The 26,818-nt window shown below is 40.1% G+C and overlaps 1 protein-coding gene and 1 long non-coding RNA gene across 4 annotated transcripts in view; one reads left to right on the top strand and one right to left on the bottom strand.

Annotated features, from left to right (window-relative positions):
* Positions 1 to 469: 469 nt before the first annotated feature.
* On the top strand, positions 470 to 26,545 carry zgc:65895 (uncharacterized protein LOC393546 homolog). 3 transcript variants are annotated; one of them, XM_041978976.1, is made up of 3 exons: positions 470 to 3,296; positions 23,314 to 23,365; positions 24,791 to 26,545. In XM_041978976.1, the coding sequence occupies exons 1-3, from the start codon at positions 1,231 to 1,233 to the stop codon at positions 25,052 to 25,054; spliced, it is 2,382 nt and encodes a 793-aa protein (XP_041834910.1). In that variant the 5' UTR covers positions 470 to 1,230; the 3' UTR covers positions 25,055 to 26,545. The 3 variants fall into 3 exon arrangements, with proteins under 3 accessions (XP_041834910.1, XP_041834911.1, XP_041834912.1); XM_041978977.1 differs by lacking the exon at positions 470 to 3,296 and adding an exon at positions 20,492 to 20,837; XM_041978978.1 differs by lacking the exon at positions 470 to 3,296 and adding an exon at positions 22,552 to 22,994.
* LOC121635696 overlaps positions 23,002 to 26,818 on the bottom strand; it is a 19,253-nt gene continuing 15,436 nt past the window's right edge. Inside the window, exon 3 of the long non-coding RNA XR_006009515.1 lies at positions 23,002 to 23,106. This is a non-coding gene — a long non-coding RNA (uncharacterized LOC121635696). The remainder of the gene's footprint in view (positions 23,107 to 26,818) is intronic.

The raw sequence follows: 26,818 nt of genomic DNA, 5'->3' as shown, positions 1-26,818 counted from the left end.
ATAATTTAACAATAGCTAATAAACAAGGAAAATGTGTTTGCTTAAAACAGGGTTAAAGGCATAAATCAATGTTGTTTATAAAGCCCGTTTATAGTAGCACTTCCCAAACAGTGGGTTACCAAAGAAAAATAAACACAGCCCACAGCTTCAATGCTGCATTTACGTGCTGAGTAAATGTTGTACAACATTTATTTTTTCTCTCTTTTGTGTTAATTCTTTTAATTGAATTGAACATGAGTTTGTTTTTTTGTTTTGTTTTTATTGCTTTTTTTATTCAGAAAAGTTTTTAATAAGTACAACAATATAATCTATTTATGTGGGGGGAAGTTTGAATAAGTTTTTTTTTTCTTTTAATAATTCTGTTAAATACGACCAAAATGTAGGACTTGAATGCTGCATCGGTGAGGGGAAGAAAAAAAAGGGCAGTCCTACGCATGCGCAGTGGCTATGTTTGCGTTCCTCCTCCCTGCGAGACTGACAGCCCGTTACTGCTGCTGCTTCTCACCGGCAATGATACAGCAAACACGGACGCGGTGAGACACCGAAATGGACTTATCGAGCACTTTTTGCCATTATAAAGACGACTACTATTTAGACAGCATTGTCTATCGACAGTAGACGGTGTGTACTTTTAGCAGGGATCTTTTTTTGTTTCTTTCTTCCCTCGGTGGGGAAAGAAGACTCGTCGTCCGGGAGAGAAATGGATGCGCCGACTGATTTCCTGCGACATACACGGCCAGCTAAGAGGCTTCCACGCTCACTTTGAAAAGTGGCATTCGGAGATAAAATTGTTTCTATTTGGTCATTTATCACAGTGTTGCCCGGTAGTTATTTGTAATTAGAAGTATAAAGGTACACAAAGTTCTAAAAGAGCGTAGCTAATCGCTACTGCCGACCCAACAGCTTGCGGCTAGCTCAAATTCGCAGTCATAGTTTATTTTATTTGCTACATTAAATACAGTGTTTTAGATTGTCCCGATGCTGGATTAATAATTGTGTTAAGAAGAGGAAAGCCACCGATAAGCTAGCGTTTCAGTATCATCACAAACTGGGAACGTCTAGCGTGAATTTTTTAAAGGACATAAATCATATGACTTGTCACTTATGGCTCGTTAGTATCGCGGTACTGCAGCTGACCCAGCTAGCTAGCATCTGTGTTAGCTAGTAGGTAGGTAGCGACAATAACCGTCTGCCATTTCTTGGTTTCGAGAAAACTTCCTCACGGTAAAGATGCACCACCAGGACTTCTCCGGAGACCCGCCCGGGAGCGGGAGTCGCAAAACGGCCTACCACTACAGGAGAGGCAGCAGTGGCGCGTCTTCGTCCTCTGCAGCCGGTGGCAGTGCGGTTGAGGACAATCCAAGCCAGCCAGGATCCTCTTCTCCAGCACTTCATCACCAGTCCCAAGTGACCGGAGCTCAGGTGAAGAAGAAAAGTGGTTTCCAGATAACAAGTGTCACCTCTGCTCAGATCAACGTCAGCGGCAACAACAGTTTAGCTGATGATACTGAGAGCTATGATGATATGGATGAATCACACACTGAAGACCTCTCCTCCTCTGATATGCTGGATGTCTCGGCATCTAAAGCCACAGACACAGGTGTACCAGAGAGAAGCTCCTCTGATGAGACGTTGAACAGTCTCCACGGGGTTGACACACCTGGACTCGTGTCACCCAATGAGCCTCTTCAACCTCACACTGTCCCTCAGGGGGCTCAGCAGCACTCCTCTTTGGTAAATGGGACTGTGCATCAACAATATTGTCATCAGCAACACAGCAAGCCCCCCCATCATCACTCTGATAGTTTGGGAGGACATGAACCATTCTTACCCACTCTTCCCATTGCACCATTAGCCAGCTCCAGCCCAACTATGGTTTCTAAAGCTGTGCCCAGCCAGTCCCAGAGACCACCTGTGTTGGATAATCCAAAAGCTGCAGGGGTGGTGGGTCAACAAGTAGCTCCTGTTATTGGTGGGACAGCTAGTGATGCACATGTACAAGGCAGTGTGAACATTTCAAGTGTGTCTGCTGTCCCTGCCGCTGCAGTCCCACCCTTGGGGCCTTCTGTTATGGAAAACGCTAATGTAAGTGGGCAAGTGGCTTCTGCTGGGGGAGGAACAGGCCCTCCTGCTTCTGCTCACAGCACTCACACCCATACTCAAACAGCTACTGGGTCTCGTTTTAGGGTGGTCAAGCTGGACACGAACTCTGAGCCAATTCGCAAGGGAAGATGGACATGTACAGAGTATTATGAAAAGGAGGTTCCTCATCCAGCTCTGCCTGAGGCACTGAAAGCTGCAGATGTGGCTGCAGAGACTGAGGCAGGTAATGCCGGGGTTAGTCCAGGTGTACCTGCTTTACAGCCACCTCATACACTGCAGCCCTATCAGCCACCAAGCCAGGACTTCACCAGTCCACAAACCATGCAGAGCCCACCACAGGCCCTGACACAGACTACTCCTCTGAGCTATGTTGCACCACAAGAGGTTGTTGGAGTGACTCACTTGCAGAAACCAGTGGTTCCTGTTCCTATTCCTACACCAACACCACAGGTGACCCTGCAGGCTGGTGCAAGTCAGCCTCTTCCAGTTATACCCCAACAGCTTCCCTATGCTGTAGACCCCCAAAAGGCTCATCTCCAGGGTGGTTACCCCACACCTCAGCTCCAAGCAGGGGGAGCCATAGCTCCAGAAAGTGTGAGACAGCCAGACTTTATCCAGCCCACTGCTCCCTTCCAGACCCAAGTCCAGCCTCCGCTTCCCCATGTTACAACAGGAGTCTCCATCACATCAGTACCGGTGGTCCCAGCACGGCAACCAATTAGCATTTCTCAACAGCTTCCACTTCAGGGTCAAGGAGCCCCTCCTGCAGCTTATGCTACACCCCAGCCTCAGGCACTTCCAGTTCCACTTCAACCACAGCCACAAATCCAACCTCCCCCTGCTGGCACAGTCCCCGCAGCGCCCACCCATGGGACCCCCTATATGCCTCTGACCGCACTGCAAGCTGACCTTCAACCCCTCCTTACTTCGGGCGCCAGCCTCACCCATGTCCCTGGAGGAGGGAGTTCCATAAAAACCCAACTGGAGGATGCCCAGAAGCTTCTGTTCCAACACCAGGGCCTGCTGGGTCTGCCCCGGCTTGGGGCAGCAGCAGGTGGTGAGAGGGCTTCGGAGAGCAGCAGTGCTGTTGGATCTCTGGCCCACATGGGGATGTCAGCTGAGGCCAGTGCCTTCATGGTAGCTGCTGCTGCTGCAGGCCTGAGGAGTCAGCATGCTGAAGGAGAGGAGGACAGGTGAGAATTGAGGTCCTGTTTAACTTCAACTGTTTATCATGATGTAAACTTTGTTGTTTTTTAAGGAAACAAAAAGTTAAAGTAAGTTCTTGTTACATTGTTGATCAAAGAGAAGTTCATGTGATAATAATGGTAAAAATGCCGAGTAAGATCACTTGTGTGCTACATAATTAAAACAAATTTATTTTGGAGCTTTGTAAATAGTTTGTTTACTGTAACCTCAGCTCTGCAGGCAATAGCCTGCTGCTATTGGCCTCATTTTCTTGTGCAGTTCTGATCTAAAAGCCCAATGTCACATTTGCTCGATCCCCTGAGGTCCCCCTGACAGCTCTCAAAAGACATTGAGTTAAAAACAGCTCACTGGACATGGCTGGTGTAAAACATCAGTGTCCGGCTTAGAAGCAAGCAGTACTGCAGAGTCACTGAGGAACGTGGTGATTCAGCAGATGATCTGTCCTTGTTGACCCCCCTTGACGATCACTTTTATTTCAGTGCTCATATTTTTTTACGTAATTTTGTTTCATGATGTCCATCATTAGTTGCTCAGCTTTTCTCCCTTCCACTACGTGGGTTTCATCTTTTAATACTAACTAATAAGTCATTTTATTGTGCTTATTTATAGTTAAAAGTATTAAATTGAATATATTTTTCCTGCTCCAACGCTGTTTTCCCAGTTTCAGGTAATCTTTAAATATGCATGGCTGGTCTAAATTGGGTCGATGCCCTGGAAAAACTTTCCATGTCTGTCAGAGTCTGAGCAGGATTAGAAGTTGTGTTGAATAAATCTGATAAACTCCAACTGCAGAGAAATGGATAACAGCCCAGTGTTTCCACTGTGTGGCCTTTGGTGCCGGTGAAGCAGGAGATACATGTTGTGTATGCTACATTAATGCCTGCAGGGTATAGAGAAATTTCTGGTCACAACTTTCAGCTTCATCTTAACACCTATAGCTGAAGTACAAAATGTTTTCTTAGAAATTGGAGCTTTTTTTGTCAGAAACTTTCCACTCAATATTGCCAGTAAAATGGCTAAATTAACAGTTTAGCTATAAGCACACAGATGAGTAGAAATCGACTCTCTTAATTACAGGTTATTGATGAGCGTTACTGTATTTGTCTTTTATTCTTACTTTGAGCTCAAGGAATGGGGAGATGGAGGATGCAACAACTGCAGACTTAATATTGACGTAACGGTTACTCAAACAGAGCAGGACTGTGTCTGTTTGGAGGCTTTTGTAATCCAGTTGGTGTTACCCCTTTAAGACTGCATGCATTTCCAATGGCCTCTGCAAGTGTGTTTCCATCTATCTACCCGTGTGTCAGCCAGCTTACAGGACATGAATCGGCCTCTGTTCTGTTTCAGCAGACAGTCGCGCTGTCAGTGTCTTCTTTGTTTATTGTAAAGTTGTGATCAGCCTCTAGGTTTCTCTTACTGTCACTTTTTTTCTCTGTTTCTTTCCTCCAGTAGGCCTCAGTGCATTATTTCTCCTCCCCAGACTATTTCTAGTATGTTTTTTCTACTTGTAATATATTATGCTTGCACACTGTGTTGTGCTTCCTTTCTGTTGATGAACATGCCAAAGGGAAGTTTACTCTAATCATGAGGTGGTTACACCCTTATTAAAGGAGTAAGCAAGAGTAGGGTGAAAGTTCTTACTTTTAGCTAATCTTGTATAATAAAGTGAACAATGAAAAGGTTAAAGGTGTCGGCAGCCTGATTCCTGCAGGAACGCTCATGTGTTTAAAAGCCTCTGCCAAAGCTGTGAGGGCTTTAAAAGCACCTGATCTAGTAAGACCTTGTGCACAACTGCTCCTTGGCTGTAAAGCAGGGAGGTGAGGGTGTTTCGGTTTTTGCAAGAATCTGCTTGTTTTGCTTCACCTTCCTGCTGCTTCTCATATCTGTCAATAAGGGCGTTGATATTAATCAAAGCTCTCCACAGGACCTGGTGCCTCCTCAGGCAGAATTACAGTCCCACAGGTCAATGCTGGTATCATTCAATCCTTGGATATCAGCCAGCATCGGTTCACAGTGGAAGGGAGATCACTGCTGACCTTCACATATATAAACACACACCTCCAGCAGATTCTGCACCTGCCATTTGTGTCGTATCTGGATGCTTTTTTTTCCTGTATGCAAACAGGCTTGTTGAAAAGTGATTTTACATCCAGTTTGCAGAGAACTCTTAAAGCACTGGATACATATGTTGTATTAAAAAGTCACTTTTAAAGAGCTAAAACCTTAATTATACCTCAAGAATCTTAATTTTCAGATTTGTTATTAATTTTAAGCACAAGAGTGTTCTTTTGAAGGGAAAACATGCTGAGGTAATAAGCTTTTCACTATTGCACGTAGTGCATTTTATAGGGATTATTTATGTGTATGACTTCATCCTTTGGAGCTGTAAAGGTGAGCAGTGTAATCTACTGATTGTTTGCTCATAAAACCTGCTTGTAGTGTTTCTCTTCAGCAGCATTTCATCTGGATGGCGTTGTATTTTATGGGCATTGTAAGGGAAATCCAAATATTTGGCAGCACATGAGTCAGATGAAAGAGTTGAGTTATAAATTCACAGTTTGAATGCATAGTAGAAGGATAGTCAGTCAATCAAACCTGCTTTTAAAAGTCAACAGGCAAGCCTAAAGCAGATGTAAGATAGTCAGTGCTCTATTGTATTTAGCAAAGCATGCCTTGACTGTTAAGAGTCCTCTTCCAGAAGAAGCTTTGTGCTTTGCTGAAGTGAGAAGAAGCTGAGGGATTTTTAATTATTTTGAGCTTCTAATACTTAGTCTTCATATTTACCAGCATCAGAGACAAATTAGAGATTTGAACTTTTGGATTCTTGCTGCAACTTGAGCCAGCAAATGCTAGAACAATGACGGCTTGGTTTTCCAGTTTGATTGACATTTCAAGTCCTTTTAATCCAGTTTGAATGACACTTTTGTAGAGCTTGTTTGGTTTTTCCGAGCTGCTTCTTTAGTTTAGCCTGTTGCTGCAGACGTTAGGCATTTAACTAAGCAGCTTCTCCATGTCTGTGCGGTTGGTTCTGCTTGTGGCTGTTTTTATGTGGCTTGTCTTTTAACACTAATATGTACTGCTGTATTTGGTTATGGTGACTCATGATTTAAGTATAAACTGACACACCTGTTTTTAAATTAGCTCACCTTAGAAAACGGAGCTTCTTTAAGGTTGAGGGGAGGCACTTGATGGGAAAGTTGCTCTAGGGAATTTTTGATTTTGAAAGATAAACTATGCTTTTAATTGAGTGCCAGGTACAGATGATCCCCAAGGCTTCCTGTCAAACCTGTAGAGGCATAACCTTGTACACAATTCAGGTTGCTTAAGGTGATGGTATAACTGTCGAACACTAAGATTTGAGTCACAACATACCTAATATAAATTATTGCTCCATTGCTCATGAGCACCCAGCCCTTGATAAGAGTTTTGTGTGTATGACAACGCTGTTCACATATAAAAAAAATAATAAACAATTTCCCGGCTTTTAGGTTAAATGTCATTTTTAGTAAAATAAAGTTGGCTTTTTCTTAGAACGGATTTTTTTATGTTTCTGGAGCAACATCTGAGCTTGTTATCAAGGAAGAGCGTTTCGCAGGTGGATGTGCTGCTCTTACTTTAAGTGTTTCATCGTTTGCATACTGTCCTAAAACTTGTGCATTATAATATTCAAAGTTAATTTTTAGGTTTTAAGATTAATTTCCAGTGTAGCTTTTGGCAAATAGAGGTTTCCTTTGCCCATCTGAGAATGTTGATACACGTTTTAGATAAATTTAGAGTAGTTTTGAGATTTCATATATTGAATTTAACTTAAATTTTGGTAGATTCCTTGGAAAAAGAAAAAACTCCACAGATGAGTCCACCTTTCACCATAATTAAGACTAGATTTATTCATCCACTAAAAGGGGAAATTTCTTTGCCACCACACATCTCATACATAGACAATGACGAAAAACATGAAATAGACCTTTAAATGTGTAAATATACAAAAAAATATGTGTATATATTCAGGTGGTCATTAAAAAAATCTGACAGCTACAGGAACAAAAGACCTTCTGAAGCGTTCAGTAGAACACTGAAGCATAACAAGACAGTCACTAAAAGAGCTTTTGAGACGATTAAAAACATCATGTAGAGGATGGTTTTCAAGGAATCAAATTGTTTTCAATTTGGACCCAGTTCTTTTTGCCAGGGTTGAGGTCCAGAGAGTCAGGGGTGATGCCAATCACAGCCCCAGCTTTTTTAAATCAACTTCTTAATCCTGTTTTTGTCATCTGCACAAATGCTGCTTCCCCAACACAACACAGCATAGAAAATAACACTGGCTAAAATTCCCTGATAAAACACAGAAAGAAGGTTTCTGCTTACATTAAAAGATCAAGAGTTTTCTCAGAAAGAAGAGTCTTGTCTGAGCCGTTTTGAAGACCCACCTCCGTGTTCTTTTTAAAATTTAAGTTATCGTCCAGAACAACACCACCTCTATTTCATGACCCTTAATAAAAGTTAATGAGGACTCCTCTTTCTTCCTCCTAAAATCAATAATGAGCTCTTTTGTTTTCTCTACGTTCAATTTAAAAAAGTTTGCATCACACCAGCTGACAAATGCTTCCACCTCTCTTTTGTAGGCAATCATTTATTGAAAATGAACTATTTTAACTTCTAATCCCTTTCTTTGCTCTGTCCAATGTTTAAGTTGGACAGAGGTTTTATGAAACCATTCACCAGCATTGCCTTTAATCCACTGGGCGGTGTCTCCTGTTTGTTCTAGAGCAATAAATCATGCCTGAAGGTTGGTATGTAATCTGATAATTAGACTTCATATGTATTTATTCTCCAGCAGAGGCATTAACATACCATTCCCTTCTCTGATGCTGTTATACCGGCAATTTTTCCACAAGGTGGCAGCCTGGGCCCATAAATCCTTCCAGCTTAGATGACAGGGGTTTATGTAACTGTAATGTGCTTTGAGAGTCACTGACCTATAGCATGTCTTGTGGGTAAATGGAAATATCCATCTTGCACGCGATGAATGAAGGAGGAACTAATGAGGGGTTTTGAAACCTCTTTTTTTTATGAAAACACAGAGCATCTCTGCTTACTGTTGGAAACCTCTGCAGTCAGATAGTGGTTGATTTAAAATGGACTCTTGCAGGGTTTGAGATGCAATAATTGTGCTTATTTGCAGGTAAAATAATAATACACAAAAGGTTATAAATACATGTTAATTCATATTAGTATTAATCATGGGGAAAATGTTTGTCTATTTTGTGTCCATTAAAATGTTCAGATTTATTTTCCCCTTCGTTCTATAAATAAAGATATTTTCAAAAGATTACTCAAGGATAAGAAAAAGAATAGTTCCTGCCCTTTTTAAGTCTTTGTCCTGCCTTCTAGCAGCTCATTATTTATGCATGTAAGACAGGGCTGGGCAATAAATCGAGATTTTCAAATATATCGAGACGTTATCAGACACAATATAAAAGGAGGGAATATCGTTTATATTGAGATAGCTTGTTTTGAGTTAAAAGCATCTTTTCTTTTGCCGTTTGCAGTATTTTTGTTATAATTGAAGTATTTTTAATTTATTTTGTTTTTGGAGCATTTAATTTAATATAAAGGTACTTTAATTTCAGTCAGCTGTTTTAACACACATGTGCTGCTGAACCTTTATAAAAGTATATTTAGCACTGAAGGCTGTAAATTAGAACTGTCTCTTTGGTTGCTTGACCAAAAAAATAAATATTGAGATATATATCGTATATCGTGATTCAGGTAAAAAATATTGAGATATAAGATATATATATCGCCCAGCCCTAAAGTAAGACAAGCAAAGAAATATTTTTAAACCTACTTGTGGTGAAATTAAAAGCTTCAAGCCCTTTCCCACATTTAGAAAAATCTTGCAGCCACATCAAAGTATTTACCAGCTGCGACCGGATCAGTTTTAGTCGATAAAGAAAGGAGTTTTGGGGGCAGCAGAGCCAAGTAGCCGGGTGTCACGTTTGCTTGCCTTGTGCTCTCGTGCAGAGCTGCGTGTTTTTGCAGAGTCACAGGCTTGAGGAGATGTAACATGTGTCCATGCCTTTCTGTGTTCCTCAATAGGAGCCTGTTTTCTGCATCAGCTGTCAAGGTGGTTTATGGTGTGTGAAATGGCATGCGTTTAAAGTTTTCTGAGCTGCTTCTTGTTTTCAGCCTGTAAGCGTGAATGAAATACGTGAGAAGGAAAAGAAGAAGCATTTCTAAAGTTAACTGGTGGTGTTTCTCTCCCCTGTCATTTCCATTTCTACCTTCACCCTCAGGCATATCTTTTGAAAACACATGCCTTGATGTAACAAGAGAGAAAAATCATATTTGTCATCCTGCCACTGAAGCTTTTGTGCCAAAAATGTGTTGGGAAAATATCGCTCTCTATATCATAGAAGCAAATATAACTTGATTAATTTACAATTTGACTTTATCATAGTTCTTTGGTACATTATGTAAACACGCTTTTACTGCCTGTAGTGTGTTTTTTTGCTCAAGTATCTAATATAAATCTGCTATTTTATGTCTGTGGCTGCTATTTCTTTATGTGTATATTCATTTTTTGGATTTTAGGATTACCTAAAATCAGCTGTTCAGATTCAGTGAGTTTATACTGTGCATTTTTTATAAGTTAACATCATTTAACAGCAACATGATAATGGCAGTAATATTTTAGCCATATTGCTTAAAATGCATTTGGTCTCCAAAAATTAGCTAACCTGATTCATTCTTAACGGATTTTATCTTTTTATTTAAAACGTAAAGAAAAAATCTGATATCTGTATTAGTGTAGTTACACTTTGATAAAGAGAAAACTCGCTGACTTCCTTCAAACATGACAACACATTTTTCATACATAAGTAAATAATATAGTTAATATATAGTATTTTTTTCAGAAAGAACAAGAAGTGTTTCGCATTAAGATATAACCAAAAAAATTTTAATTTGGGTTCACCAGCAAAATATTTAGGTGCACCCCAGTTTTCCCAGTGTCACTCTCAGCAGCTTATTTTAATACATTTTAGGGATTGTCTTTTGATCATTACACATAGATATTGTTGGTTATTTCAGTTATTGTGAACAATAATACGGTTGTCTCGGCTTGGCAATATATCGAGAATTTCAAATATATCGAGACTATCAGACGCAAAATAGAAGGAAGGAATATCGTTTATATCGAGATGGCTTGTTTTGAGTTAAAAGCATCTTTTGCATTTTGCAGTATTTTTGTTATGGTAATTGAAAGGTATTTTTAATTTATTTTGTTTTAGGAGCATTTAATTTAATATAAAGGTACTTTAAACACATGTTTTAACGCACATGTGCTGCTGATCCTTAATAAAAGTATATTTAGCACTGAAGGCTGTAAATTAGAGCTGCCTCTTTGGTTACTTGACCAAAGAAAAATAAATAAATATCGAGATATATATATCGTATATTGTGATTCAGGTAAAAAATATCGAGATATAAGATGTGGTTCATGTCGCCCAGCCCTAGTTTGTCTTTACTTGAAGCATGAATGGTAAAAAAATAAAATTAAAATATAAAGTTAAGGTAATCGCTTTACTGAACTGAATAAAGCTAAACATTTAAAACTTATATCTTAATATCTTATATCTTTGAAACTTATATAAATAGCTTATGAGGTGCTGCATCTAGCAAATTCCCCTCCTTTGGATTTATGTTTGTCTTTTTCAAAACAATTATCTTTGTGGACTTGAAATGTGTGAAAGGCAGCTTCTCTTTGGCTTTATGTCACGTTTATGGCTGCTCAAACAGCCAGAAGCATCCAGGGTTTTTGGTGTTTTGTTTTTAAATACTGTACATGGCAGCCTCTGGTTTTAGTAGTTTTGTCGAGCATGATTATTTTCCACGGATCTTCTCCAGCACAGCATCCAGGTGCAGGTCAAACACACTCGTTTTCTGGCAATGTTGATCAGCCAGTATATTCACACTCTTAATGCTTCACCAGAAACAGATTTAGCTTTTCCAAATTTTCTTAAGCTGCGTAGCGTTTCTCATCCAGCTTTTCTGCTTAATTTAGCTCAGGATCTGTGAAAAAGATAACAAGCACATGTTAGGAAATTTCACCATATTCCACGTTTTACAGCTTAATCCAGTTTCCCGATTCTGGCCTGTGTCGTTCTTCACTTTACCGGATGTCTAATGTCCGCTGGTCTTAATTTAAAACAAATACACAACATGGTATACAACTGCAGATCAGAGCCAATCGGAGGGGAAGATCAATCCCTTTTCCTGGCATTTTGTCATGGTGGGAATGATAACAGGAAACGCAGAGAGGTGATAAAAGGCCTTCACACAGACCTGTGAAATGTTGGGCTCACCGGTGTGCAGATACCTAAAATGAGATTCTTCCTAATTAAAATGAACATTTCAGATATTCTGAATATCATTCTTACTGGGACGTCACTTTCTCTGTTCATGTGTATTTGGCTTATACTTCCATATATCCAAAATGACATTCCGTATATCTAAAATAAATATTCTGGATGTTTAAAAAAAGAAATTAGTTTGTGATCTGTGAAGCCAGACCTTTTAACTTTTTTTTCCCCTAATGTTTACAGAAGGCCCCGTTTTCCCATTTCAAGCTTTATATTTACTATCTGCTTCTCATTATTTATCTTTAACATGTTTTTAAGAAAACAAAGCATTATTAACTCATAAATGTTTTCAATCTTGTTTCTATGCTCTTTATTCCAGAAATAGTGACTTTTTTTTTAACTTTTCTTCCATCTGTCCCTGGTCAGCCTGTAGTGTTGCCTTTATTAGACCAGACATATTTCAATTTAGATCCCTTATTCTACACTGGATAAAGTTTTATCACATGGAGATTTTTTCGTCAGTACTGCATCCTCACTTGCGTATTTGAAAGTTTATTACAACTGATATATCTTTCCATTTATGTGTACCATTGTTTAAGACCCAGCCTATCCTCTCCTGATAATTCCTGACCTCTCATCTGTTCACACCATACTCTTCACATACACTCTTCACCCCAGTCAAATAATAGGTTCTTTTGTATACATGTGCATCAGTTATTTTTTACCTATACTAAGTGTTGTAGCCCTTAAATTTTTTGAAAGGGATTACCTGTTGTTGCCACATAGACAATAAAATTATCCTGTTTGATCCAAGTTTGTTTCTGGGTGCCTTAATCCATTACCTGGAAAACTTTCTTACCCTTGTGTGTCCTTGCTGCTAAAGTTAAGAGCTATACATTTGATTTGCATTAAGTTTTAGGTACAAGTTGGGCCAATTTGTATAATTTGCAGTTTATCTGTTGACCTACTTCAGCACATTTACAGTAAACTTGATCCTATCTCTGGAGATCATGGTGGAGACTTTAGGAAACAGATGATTGCAGCTGGCAAGAAAGCCTAACATGTATGCGATGACCTTGTCCAGCTATACCAACAGAAAGTGGAAATTACTTTGTTACAAGACTTTTTGTGTTTCATGCTAGAGTTTGTAAAATACTGATAACTGCAGTTCAGCAGGCCTGATATTTTATATTAGGATCAGAAATGTGATGGATTGCATTGAGCACTGATGCTTGCTGTTCCCGAGTTGAGGTGGCTCTACAGACACAGCTGGGAAGTCGTCATCGTCAAGTATTGGCTTCGTCTGCATGCCATGCTGAGCTAGGACAGCCTCAATGTTTTGGCTGCTGTAGGGATATTCCCAAAACACATAGTTGACAGCTGTGTTTCAGTGTTTGTGAGCATTCCCTCTGCAAAGTTGAGTTGGTGTGCGATTATTTTCTGTTTGCAATCCATGGTGGTTCCAAGCCGGTCTGAAATGTTCCAGCCTCTTGAATCTCAGACAGATAACAGTATGTAAAGAGAGTCTGTGGATATCGTTACCTGGGTTAAGATTCTCTTAGTCCTCCAAACAGTAAAATGTAAAATGCTGCAGCACATGCAAACAAACATCACGCCAAAGGCGTTCAGTTCGAGGATTGGGAACCTCTGTGTTCAAGTCCTTGAACAAGACGCATAAATAAGAGAACAAACAGGTTTTCATCATCATAGTCTGATCTGATTCTTGATGGTAGTCCATAGAAAGATGTTGCTTTTAAAAACTGAGAAAGTACAGATGTTGCTTGATTGTCTGCGCTGCAGCTGAGGTGGGTAATCAGTGTCCAGTGATGGCACCAGGAGCACAAAATAAAATTAGAACTTGATATAATAATAGAGCCAATTACATAGAGACAAATACAGTGATGCTCAGAAATAGTGAGTTACAAAGGAAATCAATGTTTGTAACATTTTTACTGAAATATGTTACTTTTATATTTCTAATATGATTATCATAAGTAAAAATATAAATAAAGTAATTAGCATTGCAGGCAAAGCAAATATTTGAAAGATTTGATAAATTTTTGCTAAAAATGAACATTAACCACCTTGATAAAGACAAAATAATAAACATATTTATTGCTAGAAATGATACTAAAAGCCACTGTGTTGATTTAGTTTATTAGAAAACAAAAATTTAAAAGCATTACAGGTGTGATCCCGCTTGAAATAAGAGCTGATCCTGATGTCAACCTGCTCTTAGACTCTTAGTCATCCAAGTTGTGTTTATAAATACTTAAATAAAAGTGAACTTCTTTCCACGTACTTGAAGACAGTTTCTTGTAATGAAAAAGGCTTTGTGGACAGGTTTGAGTTTAAAAAAACTCTTAAAAATCTTATTGGAGGACAATAAGATTTATTTATGTTTAATTTGTACAAATTCTCTTTATGTTTTTGTTTGTTTTTATACAAGTGGTTCCAATTATGTGGATTGTTTTAAATCAACACAAATTATTATTATTATTAAGTATTATTTAACCTGAAAATGTAAAACTGACTTATTTTAAAAAGTGTGATGTTAAATACTTAACCTGATAATTGCTTGTTTCCATCAATATGCCACAAACTGTTGGGGTAAGGTGCATGGTAAACCCGCCTTGCTACAGTCCGGCTCCACCTTCTTGCAGCAGCAATGGCGTTTGTCCTTGACAAAACCTTGTGCACCGTGTGTGACAATCACACCCTGTGCTCACAGCAGCACCCTCATCATCTGAAATATACAAAAACGAAAGAATAAACGAAAAGAAAAAAAATACAATTACTCTCACAAGACAGAGATGGGCATACACAAATATGCATTTAAAGACCAGCCTCATTCCCAGAACGTGAGGTATTGGCCACCTCATGTGCTCTTGCAGCTGATCGTCATGTAGCCAGACAGTCTACTTATGGGTATGCCCATCATCTTTGACTTCTTATACAAAAATGACAAGATACATCCCAGTATTTTGCCATTTTTTGCTTCACAAGAAAGTCTTATGTGCTGTCTGGTAACATCAATATCCAGTCTGCCTCTTCACCCTAACAAGCACAAGGAATATAACGATGAGTGCAACATTTCATACTTAAGACAAGCCAACGTGTAACAGCAATAGACAAATAAAACTTAAAAAAAAATCCCCAACAGAAATTTAGTCCAGAAATGTAAGCGGATAAACTTTATAAGAGACCAAAACCTTTGTGAGGATTTACCCGAACTAACTCATCTTACGAAGAAATGACAATCTTCCTCTCGCTGAAAATGATCTGTTGTTAGCGCTCCAAGTTCAGCCAAACCGCTTTTCAGTTCATTGTGTCTGTAGATAGCAAATGTTAGATTCTCTGAAGAGTCTCTGTCGCCACAGATTCCCAGACTGAGGGCTCATTCAGTTTGTGATGGTTACCGGCAACACATTTACTGCTTGCAGCAAGCACGGAGAGCCGGAATGGAATTTACAAAAGCCTTAAATATGACTTCCTACAACTAAAAGTTATGTCACTGTTTTTTTATTTTCTTTTATATCTGAAATAGAAATTATTACTAGTAACAATTAGATTATGGAGATCTAAAATGATTCTTTAGACATCCAGAATGTTTATTTTAGATAGGAGGAATGTCATTTTGGATATCCAGAAGTAAACCAATACACATGAATGGGAAAGTGACGTCATTTGTCCTTGTAAGAATGATATTCTGAATATCTGAAATATTAATTTAAAACAGGAAGAATGTTATTTTAGATATCTGGAATGTTCATTTTCACTAGGAACGAATTTTATTAAAGATATCTGAAATACAAGTTATATTAAAACAACCACTTTAAATTTGTAAAGACTTGTAGATTTAAATCTTAGTTCCTACTAGTACAATTTTAATTTTAGATCACTTAAAATTTTATTCCTACTGGCAATATTGTGATTGTGACTGGGAAGAATACTTTAATGTTTTCTATAATAGAAATGTGAAGCCAGTTTGTTAAAATGGCGTCCCATCATTCTGTCAATAACAATAATAAGTTTATAGGATCTATAATTGTAATTATTACAACTTCACATTTCTGAAATTTAATTTGAATTAGTTATATAATCAGTAGTTTATATCTGTAATGACATTTTTACCAGTAAAGATATATTTTTGATGTCAAAATTATCTTGTAGATAGTTAAACTGTTTTCATTTTTGATATCAAAAAGGAAAATTATGAGTAGTAACAACTGGCTTATGGAGATATGAAATTAGAGTTTATCCTTGTAAGAATGCTTTTTTAGATATCTGAAATACATATCTGGTCAAGCTGATATTTGTTAAAACACTTAAACATTGTAAACATTAGCAGATATCTGAATCCTGGTTCTTACTAGTACATTTTTAATTTTAAATATCTCAAAATTCAGCTTTTCCAAGCAAAAATGTGATTGCGGATATCTATAATAGGAATATAATTTTGACCAGGAAGAATCATATTGTGGTGATTTACCAATAGAACAACAGAGAGGAATAAATGTCAGAATGACTTGCCATAGTGTGTAAGCACATGAAGTTATGTCAACACGTGTTTGGTCTCCATGTTCTTTAACATAGCTGAGACAGCAGGCGTTGGCAAAGTTACATATTAATGCATTAAAAAAAAAACACAAAGTTATTACTCATGCTCTGTTAAAAATCCAGCTTTGGCATGAAGGTGTCACAGCAGCGAACCAAATCCCCCAAAAACCACTTTATCCTCATTTATGACCCCTTTCATATATAAATAATTTTGATTTTGTTCAGTGCACAAGCTGCGCTGACCCGTCATGATGGCTCAAACATGATCTTTTACGGAAAGAGACGATATTGAGGAATCTTTACGATTAATTAACCATGACGTTAAGCACCACAATTAACTGAATTATTGTGACATCTTTAGTTACATGTCAAACATTGTAAATCTGTTATTTCTTAAATAGTTTATTATAAATGTCAGAAGGTTTTATAGAAAGGATTTTATTTCTTAAAAGATTGCTTCAAAAGACGTGTTAATTCCCAATTTTTTATATTTTCTGTGAGTTCCTGTTGAATCGAAAAGAAAGAAATGATGCAATTATAAATGGTCTATGGTGTCCAGTACGACCAAAAAATAAATATTAAATTGCATACATGTGCAGTGGCATGCACAGCCAGCCTGAGTGGAAGAGTTCAAGTATCTTTTTTGCTATTTTCCCTGACTCTGATGCTGTAGTTTGAGTCAACCATGAATTTTTCTGCAGGGCGCTGCAGCTGCTTATTTTGTCAGTTACCAGTAGAGAAATCGAAGCAGCATTGGTCTGGGGCTTGTCACGCTCAGCCCCAGGACATCACGCGGGTGTTAGTCTTGTCACTTTCTTCAATTTGTTCTTTGACGTCCTTTGAAGTAGAATTTCCAACGTATACATTAACATAACTGCTGCTGTACTTGCTGAAGAAGAACATTTATCTCCCCTACCTCTGAAATAGACCTTTTTTTTCTTGGTAACAGTAAAATAAAAGTAATGTATTAGTTTTAAGCCACTTGTGATTGTGTGGTGTCAGAGCCTCGACCTTTCTCATTGTTGAAACACAATCAGATGCCCACATGAAGCCGCACACTGCTGAGAGCCTCAAGCAAAGGTTCAGGACCTCTGCTGTGCAGGTTCTCACTATTTAAATAGTCTGCTTTCTGGCTGTGTTTACACTGACAGAGAGCCTTCAGAGCTTAAAACAAAACACTGCAGGTCCATGTGACTGCGAGTGACGCTTCATGCTGTCAGTCGGTTGTGTAATGTTTGTATTTATTTCTAAGCTTGGATTGCAGTGAGTATACGGGCTGAAAATGGATTTTTGTGTGCTTGCGTTAAATAGAATTTAGTTATCATGATTTATTTAGTGTTTTTAATGTAGCATGCATCCCTTGCTAAATGAAGAGGCTGAAAACTTTGTTATTTTTGTCCATGATATAAATGTCATAACTTCCTAGATGATGGAGAATGTGTGAGACTGCTGAAGGTTAATACCTCATCCATCAGGATGACAAAGCATGTCTCCACTGTGAGTAAAGCTGTGGTGATGTAGGCTCTCAGAGGGTGTTTGGTTCCTTCGCCCTGCCTTCTCTCTATTTCATGGCTCATATGGCACAGAGAGGTTATGTAAGTAGTTGCGTGCATAGCAGACGGATTCACTTACGTTCCACGGAGCCTTCAGCTCGGAAGTCTGTGATATGAGACCTGTTTCAGTTTAAGGCAGATTTTTCCTCTTTGTTTTGTCTGTTTGGGCACAAATCAGTGGCAATTATACACAGCTGGGAAGAGTTTTTTTTTATGCTTTCTTAGAATACCCCTTCAACTCTAAAATACCTGCATTTCAATATTCTATTATGTAATTATGAAAATGTTGTTTGTAGATACTAGCCAGTCGTTCTCTAAACTGGTAAAAACACACTTTCTTTCTTTGAGTGTGGGTGCGTAATCTGCCTTGGTTCTCTGCTTTGTAGAGGCCAGTGTTAAAAGCCTCTCAAACCGGATTTCGCCAGTCTAACGTAGCCTCAGACACACATGCACACACATGGGCACGAATGCCTCCCAACTGCTAAGAGAGATGTGATGCATAAGGAGACAAGCAAATCACAGTGCAACATACAGACTGACGGGGTAAATAAAGGATGCAAGGAAAGGAACACTTTTGGTCCTGTAAGTGTGTCTTGAAATAGTTTCTTGGTTCACATTGTGTTGTATGATACCAGAGAGTCCCCAATCACATTTTTAATTACTGTAAGATGTTATCAAACCCTTAAATGTGTTCCTGGTTGGCTCTTTTTCTGTACTGCACTGCAGCCTTTCTTACTAACACAAGCATTACTTACACTCAGCTGGATGCTTTTGTGTGAGTGAGCCCAGATAAAAGGAGGGAGACCATAAATGTGCAGCAAATACACAAGAGAGTCTTTTATGTCGATGCGTGCAGAACATAACAAGCTTGAAGATATTTTCTCCGCTTGTTATAATATTTATGTGTGTCCTTTAATTGTCCAACTTTACAGTACATGTAAGCCCCGCTGCTTTAACCATCCCTGTCATGATCCCCTGACTTAAAGATTTAAAGTTTTAAGCCTTCAGCTCCTGCAATGGTTTCTATGGATATATTGAAACTCTGAGTCTCAAAATACAAATTTTAGCTTTAAATATAGGCGTCACATTTTTCAAACATAGTTCAAGTTTATATTTTTAACCACAACGTAAACACCATCTGTTCTTTTCTTTCTGTGTCACTGTGGCTGCACTTCCACCCTTATGTAAGCTCTGCTGGGTGTGGTGGAGATGCACCCCGCCACCATTTTTGCTACAAAAACTATTTTAGTGGAGGTGAATTTGAAGTAAGTCGCCATTATTTGTTTTAAATTTGAGAACTTCCCAAGATTGATGGAGAGGTTGTTAGCCATGTTGGCTGGGAGCTTTTGGGGCTCTAAATGGGGTTAAAATGAACCCCATCAGATTAAAGCTTGTTGGAAAAACAACAATCTATAAAGGAGACCAAAGTTTGTCATTAAATTTACATTATTTTGCTCCCAGGCTAACCATACATTGACCTTTAACATTTAGTTTAGCTGATTTATGGGTCAGCCTTTTGTACAGGCTGTACACATGAGCTTGGGATGTATGTGGATAAAGGAAAACATCCCATCTGTGATGTCATGACGTGAAGGACTGCCATCATTGGCCAGGTCAGGTCTCTTCAGCCATTGGCTAAAAGTAAAGCGTCTCCACATCAGCAAAGGCTTCCTCTCAGACTGTTTTCAGTGTTTTCAAGCCTTTTGTTTTAAGCGAGCATGCGCACCCTGACCCCAGACCAGTCGGTACACGGTGTACAGACATGTATGAAGTGCTTGTATGTTTTAGTTGGAAAGTTCAACTTGATCATTATGAATTTCCAGTACTGTCCATTCCCAGCGCTCCCCCGCTCTTGTTTTGGGGTCTCTTGCTGTTATATGTGTTAGTAAAATTTCCAGTGAAGAAAAGAATATGTGACCTACACCTAATGAGGTTAATTTCACCGCAGGCGAGTTTGCTTGAGGGCACTCCTCGCCGCCATTTTGTTGCCCCGTCATGTCCTTGCCATCTTGGAGCAGGGTTGCCTCTTCTTTGTTCTTCTCTTCTTCTTTTTTCCCCCTCAACTCAACTGATGCTGCTCTTTTTCCTGCTGACTTCCAGTGTGGCTGCTCAGCATTTCTAGGCTCTGCATGAGGTCTTTGTCTGATCTGCTATCTAGCTTACCATCTTTTTTTGATCCTCTTTGTTCAGACTGTTTTGCAGACTGTGCATGCGCCTGTTTGGTAACCAGCATGAAGGTAGATGTTAGGTGTGTTCTTGTTGGAAGCCCACACTGTGTGTCCAGTGTGCATCTACTAATGAGGAGTGACGGGATGGCTGCAGGCGTGTTCGGTGCAGCATTTTCCTCAATAACCTGAGGAGAGCCACAGTCCTGGTGGAGTGAGAGCTGCAGAAGGTGGATGTTTGGGAGTGTTCAAGGCAGATGCATCCACCTTTCATCACAATCACTTTAATAATCTGAAGGAGGAAGAGGCTGGAGATCGAAGGGAGTGGCTTGTCGTCGACCAGGAGCGAGCTTGCAGGGTGTGTGGTCAAAAGTAGCTCATCCGATTGGATGAATCACCCTTGATATCTCCTGACAGTTTACATAATCACAGAATGGATGGTGATGTGACTCCTTATGCAGTGACATCACCACCCGCCCTCCTATGTCTGCTCTCATGCATCCAATCATCACACAGTCTATATGTGATCCAGGCTTAGTAAGGAGGCAATCACGAGGACTTAACACACAAACGCGCGCTCCCGCTGTACACACACACACATTCCCTCTCCCATCCCCGTCCTACATAGCTCCATCCTGGGCTCCATTGTTGCTCAGGCTCCCCTATGTGAAGCCCCCTCACTTTAGGGGGAGCAGGGGATCCAGGCCAGAGGGCGCACTGGTGGTAGTGGCGTTTGTTTTGGGTCGGGGGTGGTGGGCCTCTGCTCAGTCGGAGTGTGTGTTCTTAGCCTCAATGAGAGAGAAAGGGCTGGCCGGAGCAGCACGGGGCCCGGACGCCATGGCCCTAAAGCTGCTCTTCTGGGAGCTGGAGAAGCATCTGAAGAGGTAACAATGGCTGTGGTGTTGTCACGTCGGGATGGGGGTAAACAGAGACGTCAGAGGGCTTTGTTGTGACATGTCTGGCAGTTGTTGATGTTTTGATGGCGTTCAGGTGTCAGTTTTTTAATTTCAGATCAAACATTTTTATTAGACTTGACACCTGCGGTTTCAGTTAGCGCCCGCCTCCTGTGTGCAACAGGGCATTAAGGCACATCAGCATGTTCCAACTCCTGCTCAGCTACCCTAAAAGGGCTGCGTTCGAGGACACCATGTTCCTGCTTTTACACATCTATGCACATTTTGCTTGTCTGTACGAGAGATTCGTTGACACTGTTAACTTTTAATTGAATTTTTCCCTCCAAATCTCAACTGACAAAAATAATTGTGAAGTTCCAGAAAATATCCACTTATGATTAAAAGAAACTTCAGTGTCCCAAACACAAAGAATCAAAAATATGTTTAGTATCTCCAACATGAAACCCATTTTTCCTGCACCAAACCCTTAATTTTTGTCTTACTCTATGGTTTGTAATATTTCTTTTCAACTGTTTCTTCATGAAACATGCATCTCAACAACATGTGGCTGCACCTTAGGAAGACAACAAAAACAGAAGTTACCTTTTAAATGAGTCAGTGACTGACCTGCAGGATTAAAACACAACAATATACTGGCAGGTTACTGGTGTTAGGGTGAGATCTTCCTCAAAGGGATCATGTTCCCACATGGCGATACACAAGCCTCTGACTGAACTCTGCAACACTACACATCCAAGAAAGGGAGGGATATAATGCAGCTAAGGTGCTTACAGCAAGAGCAGGTGTCTGAGAGGAGCTTCCTCAATGAAAGTCTATATAAGTTGGGAGTGAACAGCAGTTAGAGGTTCATTTTAATAAATTATGGATGCTCGAAGAGGGAACTGTTTTATCTTGACCTTAGCTGTGTATACACAATGTGCTTCCTTTTTTTTGTTTCCATAGTTACAATAGTCCACAACTTCATGCACAAAAGTTTGTTTCATTCATTTACTATTAAATAATAGGTATTTCCTTTTTAGCTTTGTTTTTTCTACTTATCTTTCATTCCTGCAAAGACTAAAATGCTCAGTTACAAGAATATGTTGAGAAGGAGGGTAACTATAAGTTTCTATTAATTTTCTGTTCAGTAATAAGGCAAGAGGGTGGTCTTGTTTTATTGTACAGAACCTACTGTTCTTATATTCGTCTGTTGAGCAGCCCCTAAATCAGATAAAGTTGAGCATCTACTGTTTCTACAATCTGACTCTTCATCTTCTGCCATGACTCCTCAGACTTTGTGTTTTTGTTAGTTCATCTTTGACGTCTTGGCAGCTTTAAGGGCGGTTTTTACTGCAGGGTCAATCCATGGGCGACTGGGAAAGCTTTCTTAAATTACATTACGTCTGTGTCCTGCTGTGAGAGTGTTACATCTTCTGACCAGCAGGGGGAGACATTTCTTCATTTAACGATTTGTGGCCAAAGTTTTACTATCACCTGCCAGACTCATATGAGGATTAATCCGCTCAATAAATGTCTATATTTCCATTTTAATTCTAGATAATAAAAATAGACAGTTAAATGCTAAATTTACGCTCTTAACCTCAAGGATTGCCCCTTTTTTTTAGTCGAGGGAGTTTGTCGTTCTGCCTGAAAACTGGGTGTGGGCGTTATATAGGACAGTGCAGCAGGTAGAGAGATGCTGGAGGAATTATTATAATGAGCAAGCGCTCCTCCAATCAGACGCGGCCATTATGCTAATAAGCTCACTTCTCTACCAATCGCGAGGCAGCAGGAGCTGTTTTCCTGCATTAATTATCCAGAGACGGAGCCGAAGAGCGCGGAGTAGCTGCCCGCCGCTTCAGTCTATTGTGTGCTCTGTCCGGGCTGGGAGCAGCTCGGTCGGCCCGCGAGCAGACTCACCGCGGGAAGCACCAATAATGCGCGATTTTTTCTACTTTTATACCGCTGGATTTCCAGTTTTTACAGCCAATGAATCGCCTTCAGGGGTTTTAATGGGCGAGATAGCATGAATTCCCAGTGTTACACAGTGGCGATGGACCTTGGCGTTTGTCAACTGAGGAATTTCTCGATATCATTTCTGTCCTCTGTGCTTGGGAAGGAGAGTGCATCAGTCAGGGTTGACAATAGGTAATGTTTCTACTGGTTGTGTAGCTCATTAATTCAACCGCATCAGTGCTAAAAAAGCTCGATGTGTTGACCTCCATTTGGTTTGCTTTGTTGCACGCACTAATCGTGATATCTCAAACGGCTTAGTCATTTTTTTCTGCTTATGACAGTCTCGCAAATACGAAATACCTCAGCTTTTTGTGTCTTTTGGTACAACGTCAGATTAAATAACGTGAACGGAAGACACATTTCCATCAAATGCCTCCAAATCAGCCGCAGTGTTCAGCCAATATTACATCATCCAGCCGGACTAACAGCACATTTTCTTTCTGTCTTCCAGCTCTTCGGGTGCAAGTGTGGTGGCCATTGATAACAAGATTGAACAAGCAATGGTAAGAGACTGTTTTCCTACACCTTTACACACCGAGCGTGTTTGTAAATAGGCTGCACATATATGTGCTCCCTCCGGTGTTATGTAACCCAAACATTGGGTGGACTTGTACTGCTATAGCGGCTGGTCCCGCTTCTGTTATTTCCTTTTTGATAGCCTTTTGAGTTATGTTTTGAGGCCATTATTTAGAGGGAATCTCAGAAAGAAGGGAGTTAATAAACGAGTGTTTCTGAGCCGTGATTGTGTGAATGAATGAATGAATGAAAAGCTGGAAATGAAGCTGCAGCTGCGTTAAAAACAAGTCCAGCATGTCTGCACCTGCTTCTGTGGAGGCAACAGGAGCTTCCAGCTCTATCACGATTTTGACCGATGACCCTCCAGCTTGTTAGCAACTTTATGTGGACCAAGCTGAGGTTCACACGCTAACCTCCTCCCTCCCTTTCTCGTGCACAGCTCTCTCTCTCTCTCCCTCTCTCAGCCTCTCCATGCTGTGTTGCTAGGCAAGCAGCAGCCTCCCCTTCACGCAGTATAAATAACTCGACCAGTGATTGGCTCCTCCCACTCCGGTGCAGGAACATTTTGTTCCCTAGCTGGGGCAGGAGGAGGAGGAGGAGGTTGATGGAGGGGCGGTTTCACTGAAGAGGGATGCTCAGATTATTAAGCAAATCCCCCTACAGCAGGCTGGCTCTACTGGGGCATCATCATGAGAATAATCTTGACTATAAAGCTGTTTTTGTTGTTCTGGTTTATAAACTCAGTCATCTGTTAAAGTGATGTTGTGATACAATGTGATACGTTTTTCTTTAAGGTTTTTTTTTCTGTCACCGTTAGTGATTCCAGTCAGAAATCACCTATTGTTGGCAAATTATACAATGAGTAAGAGTTTTATGTTAAGTGGTAAAATAGTGGTGGAAAAAAAGACAAAAGTGAGCTGAAACTTTAAATATTCATTTCGAATTTGCATGAAACAAAGAAAACTGGCACATCCTCAATTTAGATGCAAGAGTCAATATTTGAAAATTGAAAAATGATAATTTATAAGGATGTTTTCATTACCTTTTTAATTTTTAAACATTTCATTGATTAAGCTGGGGATAATTTTCTTGATAAATTTGAAGTGCACATGTCTAATCAAGAAATCTGAAATCTCACACATTATCAAACAGTCAGAAACCTTTAAAAATCTTTAATTTTCCTAAAAAGAAAGGACAGAAAAGCTGGAAGCAAATTAGTTTAATAGTGAACATTAAAAATGTCCAATTACCAAATAAATTAATTTCCAATTGCATGTATCTGTTGTTGTGCTGTAGGGAGTCTGCTGTATGTGCAGTTTGAGCAAGATGTCTCCTCAGTGAAGTGATGAAACATGGAGGGAAAGTGCTGCATTATTTAGCTAACTCTGTCTCCTTCCTCCCGCCATCTTCAGGACTTGGTGAAGAGCCACCTGATGTACGCCGTGCGTGAGGAGGTGGAGGTGCTGAAGGAGCAGATCAAAGAGCTGATCGAGCGCAACACTCAGCTGGAGCAGGAGAACAACCTGCTCAAGACCTTGGCCAGTCCCGAGCAAATGGCTCAGTTCCAGGCGCAGGTCCAGACCGGCGGATCCCCGACCAGCACTGCCCAGCCTCCGGTCCTGTCCGGAAGCGGCCAAGCCCCTTCTTCCACACACAACTCCGGCATGTCGGCGTAACACAGGAGCTACACACTGGAGAGCCCCCTGAGGATGAAGGACAGGGGGGATGGAAGACAGAAGATGAGGAGGAGGAGGGAGTTTCGCCATACTGTGAATGGACTTCAGCATCATCAAGACCAACTATGCCACCGTTTGGAGGAGCGCACACTTCAACTTAACCGGAAACAACTTTCTTTTGTTGCACATTAATTTAACTGAAAGACTTTAGAGTTGCACCGGTGTGTGTGTTTGTGTGTGTGTCCCCGCTTTGTCTGCAACTTCTATTACCAGCTTCAGACAATCGTCGTCGTGGTGATGAGGGGCAGGACAGAGCTGACAGGAACGGGCAGTCGACACTTGCATCGCTCCGGGAGGAGCTAGCTCTCGTCAGTGCAGTCAAATCCCTCGACGTACGCCCCGTGGAAAAGTGTGCCATTGCCTCGCCTAATTCCCACCTCACCTCCTCCACCCGCACAGCGTTTTCTTCCTCCCCATCCTCTTTGCACTTTCTCCAATATGACGTGGACAGACTTTTAATAGACAAACAAAAAGAATTGGCAGACCCATCTGGAATGGGAGGTTCGTGGCTCTGGATCCTCACAGGATCTGCAGACTACGACGGTCTTGGTGTGGGACAATATCTGCATTAGCTGCGCCTCTTTGTTCACTTTGAGATCTCTGTGTTCTTTCTGAAATCCATGTCCCCACCCTTGATGCACTCCTCCCTTCCTTCTTGGATGGAGCATTAAACATTCATGCTAGGAATCAGTGTTCTCCTTTTCTTTTGCTTTTTTTTTATTTTATATTTTTTAGGGAGGGCTGGGAAAGGTGTGCTTTTGTCTGTTTCTGTTTTATTCCTGTTATAAATGTCCAACTGGTCTGTTAAATAACAGAAATCAGATTACATAGGACATGACTGACTGTAGGTAATAAACTTTGTACAGATGAAAGATTTCCAATTCAACTCTGCCAAGTGCCTGGTTTCTAACCATAGATACATATATAGAGCTTGTTTTTTACATTGTTCTGTTTAGTTTGTATATATATCTATGGTTTTGCCAGGTTTTGAACTACCTGTGATGTCGTAACTCAGGGTGGGAACAGAAGAGGATCTTTTACCTCCACACTAAGATGCTGTCTCTCCTGCAGTGACACACGGCTTTGTACTGTACGTGAACTCTTCAGACTCACTAACTCAAACTATCTGGACTCTTTCACCACTTTGAGAAGTGTGTAGATTTTTTTTTTATGTAAATGACAATGTTTTTTTTTTTATGTTTTTTTTGTTGTTTTTTTTTTTCTATTTTGTACAGCCAAGTGTGGGAGTTGCTCATAGTGCGACTGGAGCTCTCAACACAATAATGAGACACTTGGCATAAGGAAAGGAAAATGCCTAGCATAAGTATGTGGGATGTTTTGTGCATGTTCCTTCAAGCCCATCACAAATGTGACGTTACAATTGCACTAGACAGTTGCACCTGAAAATAAAAAAAAAATAAAAAAACTGGACTGTTTTGATTTTTTATTTAATTTTATGATGATTTGAGCTTTGCATGCTCAGCAAGTTTTCTCGTCACATGTAAGGGTACAATTTGAATCTTAGTCATAAATATTGATTAAATAATTCGAAAAACATGGCTGCTAGTAAGCAAAGGCAGGTGAACATGCAGGTTGAGCTAAAGTATTACTTTTTTTTTTTTACATTTGTATTTCCTCGCCAGTTTAACCACAGTTCTCCCAGTTAACTCACCAGACCTAATTAGACATGCACGGAGGCGGGGC

This window comes from Melanotaenia boesemani, chromosome 24 (genome assembly GCF_017639745.1).
Source record: "Melanotaenia boesemani isolate fMelBoe1 chromosome 24, fMelBoe1.pri, whole genome shotgun sequence".
NCBI lineage: Eukaryota > Metazoa > Chordata > Actinopteri > Atheriniformes > Melanotaeniidae > Melanotaenia > Melanotaenia boesemani.
Note: the sequence above shows the minus strand (reverse complement) of the source record. Positions and strands in the feature narration are given on the sequence as shown.